This window comes from Echinops telfairi, unplaced genomic scaffold (genome assembly GCF_000313985.2).
Source record: "Echinops telfairi isolate 266 unplaced genomic scaffold, ASM31398v2 ScPeMD7_60;HRSCAF=208, whole genome shotgun sequence".
Classification (NCBI taxonomy): domain Eukaryota; kingdom Metazoa; phylum Chordata; class Mammalia; order Afrosoricida; family Tenrecidae; genus Echinops; species Echinops telfairi.
Window position 1 is genome coordinate 2,160,880 of NW_022103958.1, and position 5,604 is coordinate 2,166,483.

General features: G+C 38.0%; 1 protein-coding gene across 1 annotated transcript; it reads right to left on the reverse strand.

The window, feature by feature from the left end:
- Positions 1–893: 893 nt before the first annotated feature.
- On the reverse strand, positions 894–1,897 carry LOC101648785 (olfactory receptor 4C11-like). Its single transcript, XM_004708474.2, has one exon. It carries the CDS (start codon positions 1,812–1,814, stop codon positions 894–896), a length of 921 nt encoding a protein of 306 aa, XP_004708531.2. The 5' UTR covers positions 1,815–1,897.
- Positions 1,898–5,604: the final 3,707 nt, after the last annotated feature.

The following is a 5,604-nucleotide window of genomic DNA, read 5'->3' on the forward strand; positions in this document are numbered from 1 at the left end:
TATGCTTATTATTATTGTAATTAGCCATGCTGGTTATAAATATGCTAATTATTATAATGTAACTCTCACAACTTTATAAAATTGTAACCAGTTCACCAATCAAAGGGTTTGGTCAGTGTTCATTGATTTAATTCACATCAATAATAATGTAGCTGGAACAAAATTTTATGGATGAATAATTATTAACATGATGAAGAATAAAAGATATTAAAACACATAGCAAGAGATTCTACATGGATACTATCAATAGTTATTAGCATTAGAATTGTAGTTATTTGAATAGGAGATATTGCCTTCTCTTCCTGTATCTAATAGATAAGTGAAAACATGCTTTTTACCATTCTTTCTTTTTCTTATCTTAAGGGTGATTTAAAAGCATCAAATGTGACTTAAATAGCTAGTATTTTTGTTTATATCAGACCTTAAGGTAATCTTATCTTACTGACACTTGAACCAGGAAAGACCACAGAAATTACTGCCAAGACTAACTTGCCAACAAAATAAGCCAGTCAAAATCAGAGACAATTTATTAAACTTGGAGAAATGAAGGTCAAACCAGAAAAATTTAAGAAAGAGTGAGGTGACAGTACATACATATCTGGTTCAAAAAGTGCAAAAGAGCAGGTGTATCAATACAGAGAGCACAAGGGGGGAATGGGATTGTGATCCCACACATATTCCTGTACTTTATATTCTGTTGCTTTCTGTGACATAGGCTCAGAACAAAATGAAAGTCTGTTTTCACATTATCTCTTTTTTCACCCATATACTCTGCCATACTTCTGGCAGAGGATTCTACTGTGCCCAGCAGGATGGAAAAGTTTCCCTTCTCTGCGAATCCATTTTCGTTTGAACTGTTGGAGAATAATCAAGTAGGGTCTTCTGTTCTTTCCTCATAGCTGGTTGCACCATTGTTTTCTCATGGCGCTTTTCACGTCTGCATTCCTCAGAGTGTAAATAAGAGGGTTGAGCAAGGGTGTGCCAATGGTGTAAAACACAGCCACCGTCTTGTCCACAGGAAATGTGATTGGAGGGCGAGTGTATGTGAAGATACATGGAACAAAGAATAAGATGACGACGATGATGTGGGAGGTGCAGGTGGAGAGCGCTTTCTTCCTTCCTTCTGCGCTCTTGTTCCTCAGAGAGTGTAAGATGAACATGTAGGAGATCATCAGGATTATGAAACTAACCATGCATATTGCCCCACTATTAAACACTGTGAGTAGATTTATAGCATAAGTGTCTGTGCAGGCAAGTTTCAACAGAGGTTGCAATTCACAGAAATAGTGGTCAATAACATTGGGGCCACAGAAGGGTAATTGCAAAACTAAGATCATCTGTACTAAAGAGTGGATAAAAGATCCCACCCAGGCCACATTCATCATCGTACCACAGACTCGATGGTTCATGATGGTTGTGTATCTCAGGGGCTTACAAATGGCCACATAGCGATCAAAGGACATGAGGATGAGCACTAAGATCTCCAGGCACCCAAAAAAATGGCCTGTAAAAAGTTGAGTCACGCATGCATTGAAGGAGATGACTTTCTTCTTAGAAAGTGCGTCTACAATCAATCTGGGACCTATGGTTGTTGCAAGGCAGGCATCAGCAAAGGATAAGTGGGAAAGGAAGAAATACATAGGACCACCTAGCATCCGACTGTATCTGATGGTCAGCACAATAAATGAGTTAGCCAGCAGAGTTGCAAGATAGAGAAACAAGAAGACAACCAATAACATTTTCTCTTTCAGGGCATCCTGTGCTAATCCAAGTAGAATGAACTCAGTAACGCTGTGGTTCAGCTCCATGGTCATAGTTGAGGTAAGTAGGATGCAGCTGATAAATGGTTTATATGCAAAGAAACGTGTGATAGTGATGACTTGGCAATAACTGCTGACTTGGACCAGCAAACAATTTTAGGTTTCTCGTCTGTAGCGGTAGATCCATGGGGAATCTCTCCTTTGGTCTAGACGATCTGATTGATTCTCAGTCAAAACACCACATTTGTAACCCCCAGTGATCTGTCAATAGAGGATTGTTACAGCAATAATCCTGAACATGTTTCAATAGCTCTTCTAGATAGAGATGAAGTAGGAAGAATGTTTTGAGGATCTACTGTCAAAAAAAAAATCAATGCCAATCCTACGGATTACAAAGCATGGCACTTGTTGTGTACATGCTTCTCAAGGGTCAGAGGCAACTTGACAGCAGCTAACTAAAAAAAGGAATCACTACGCCTTTTAATGGTTAATGCCTATGCATAGAATTTACATACAAGCATTGACTCAGGGTCTTCATTACAATATCAAAATATTTTGTGCAGAAGGGCAAGAGGGGGTGAATTGAGCTTTATAATGAATTCTGAGAATCGCTGTATGACCTAGAAGAAACTTGAATGACTTGAAATGTTTTCTTTTTCTAAAACTTACATTCTAATAGACACTTTAATAAGTTTATATAAGAAGCCCTGGAGGTCACAGTGGTTAAGTACTAGGCTGCCAGGTGAATGATTGGTGGTGCAAATCCATCAACTGCATTGTCAAAGAAAGATCTGGAAGTCTGCTTCTCTAAAGAGTATAGCCTTGAAAACCCTGTGTGGCAGTTCTACTCTGTCCTATGGGATCATATGGGTCAGAGTCAGCTCAGGGGAAATGTTCTTTTGTTGTTGTTTTATTCAACTACATGAAATACGTGTGTATTGATATGTGAAACACTACATTACTTCAAATATTAAATTGGAGATTCTTTAGTGAGGAAATCATATAAAATATGTTCCAGTTATATCTGGCATCTCAGTATTTTATTCTGGTTATAATTTTAGAAAAATATATTTCTCCAACTTTTGACTCTTAGTTTTACTTTCATTGTAATTCAGGGTAAATTAGAAGTCCAAAAATATCATTGGTTTTAGTCTTATGTAACAAAACTGTGACAGAAATAAAATTGCAGTTTTCAATGTGAGAATCTGAAATTTCCAAGTAGCATTTCTAGAATTAAGGTTTTGAATAAGAATACACTGATTTTCATAGAATGACATTAATATTTCAAAATCAGTATCTCAAAAAATCTTCTAATAGTGTTATACAAAGCAAATTAAACATATTTCTTGACAATCCAGCAGAGGGGGGAAAATGAAACTCTGTGTGATAACACCAGTTATAGTAAGCAGAAGCTACAAGTGTAAGTCACAATTATTTCTGATGGGAAAAAAGGTGAAGTTAATTATTACTTAGTTTACACAATAAGTTTCAAATCGGGATTAAGTAGGTAAACACAGGGATTGCTATCATAAAATCTGTCCTCTTGAGAAACCAATAAGCCAAGTTCTAGAATTCTATTTTGTTTTATGTTAAATAAACAACGAGAATGTTTGGCATCTGAAGATAAATAGACAAACCTTGCTGAATGTCTGAGTTCAACCAGAGGTTTCTAATTCCCTTGAGCTGTTCACTATCCTACCATACCGTTTTGTGGGATAACATAGTAGGGGAGCATGGTATTAACACTTACTTACTATCTTTAATTTTAATTTTAGGCTATATTGAAATATTAAGACAGTATTAATTATTTCTGGTCCAAATTCTATCCTTGTCCCCCAAAGGCTCCCCTTTCTTCCCAAATCACAATCTACCTCAATTTCTTAAACTCTTAGGTCTCTAAGTACTTTTATTGACTATATCGTGAACTGAATAAGGTATTTCTAATATATGCCTTTTTATTCCATGAGCCTAATGTAGGCAGGCTCTCAATTTTTAATTCTGTTTTCTTACACATTTTTGAACAGGTGTTTAAGTACTGCAATTCGTCTTGTTTTCTTTATGTGCTAAGATTGATCTGTGGTAGAGTTTTGCCAAGTACAGTCAGGCTGTAATGGGGATTGGATGTTTCCAGGTAGCCTTTCTTTTCAGCATTTAACCCACTTACCACATAGTTCTTAAAATCATCATCTCCTGACCACTTAGGTAAATTATGTTCTCCGAAAAAGAACTCCCACAACACCAAAGAAAGATACCAATAGACACATGAAGTGTATGCCTGGTCTCCAAAGTCAACATAGTAAATTTCATGGTGGGACAAAAATGCCAATGCAGAAAACGAGGTTCATACAAAATATGGATGAATGAAGGGGGAGGGGCAGAGACTGGAATGAACCAAAGAAGGAGAGAAGTGACAGTGAGAAAATGGCTGGGCAGGAAGAGGACTCTGGGGACGGGACGCAGAAAGACACACGTAACAGATGCACAAACAGCATTATTGAGAGCAGTGTGACTCCCAATTGCAACACAGGGTTTTTCATTTTTTTCTACTTCTTCATTTGCCTCCAAATCTACCAGTAGGTGTCATTACAAGTCATGGGCAAGGGTTGTTGTAGGTCTTTAAAATCTGGGACAAGTGAGCAAATATAGAGCTTTCTTTCACAACTTGCCCCCAAAAGTCACCACTGAACTTCAAACTCTTTAAAAAAGAGACCATAAGAATAGAAATTTCTGCCAGGCTGACTTTCATGTCATTGTGGAGTATGTTCCTCCTGGAGTGAGCAGGAGTGACTTTGGCAGAGAAGGTAGAAAGGCTCTGAGGGCAAGGAAGTTGTAGGCATCCTGGTCTACCTTCACCCCTTGCTGCTGGAAGCACTTTCTAGAAGCACCATACAAACTGAGTACAATTCCAACTGAATACAAATGCCACCATATCCGTTTTGGAAAGAAATTGTTAAGAAAAAATTTTAGACAGAGTTGAGCACTTACCTCTTTTCTTATGTTCAAATAAATGGCTTTAAATATGATACAAGTTTCATAACTTAGGCAATGAATCACAGGAAACTCAGCTGAAATCAGGAAGTAGACACCATCAATGCGCCTCCAGGAGGTGATGGAGGGGGGCGGTTATGGAGAGAGGAGACTCTGGGTCTGCAAACTTTACCTGGTTTCCCGCAGAAGTAGCTGCTGAGACAAAGGATTGATCACACTGTGTAGTGCAGGGGAGTTGGGGGGAAGATAAAATTGTTTGAGTCTGGTTCTTGACAAATTTCTTTATGGAGCAACAATTGCAGTACACTGAGAAAGAGACTCTTCTAAGACCAATTCCCTTCCAAAGGTTGTTTACGAAGGACAGGAGTGATGTTTCCCTTTACAAATATTGTACTGTGTTCAATATTCATGCTAATTCATAGACTAGTTTATAAATGTCCACGGCAGGCTTTCAGCCTTGGGAGCTGTAAAGATGCCAAGATTCTCAAAAAAAATCCCAAAGGATGGTCCAATGAGCTACCCAGATAGCTCGTCCAAGGACAAAAGCAAACCTGGGGCCAATTAGTTAAACTCCAGCTCACACTGAGCGCTTGTGAGAAAACGTCAATCTCTTCTCAAGAAGATGTCTTAAACCAATTTTTCCTAGAAGTATGAACATTTCCAAGCCAATTAAATCTGTGCGGTAGATAGGAATTCTGATCACTTCTTTGTACTGTGTGGACTTCGTTGAGGACGTTTCTTAACCTCTTTAGTTTTCAATTTCCTGGGGTTTTTTAAGTCATTTTATTAGGGGCTCATACAACTCTTACCACAATCCATACATACATCAATTGTGTAAAGCACATTTGTACATTCA

Bases quoted from the DNA above. Each gene is read 5' to 3' on its own strand.
- LOC101648785 (XM_004708474.2), bottom strand. From the start codon at position 1,814: ATGACCATGGAGCTGAACCACAGCGTTACTGAGTTCATTCTACTTGGA.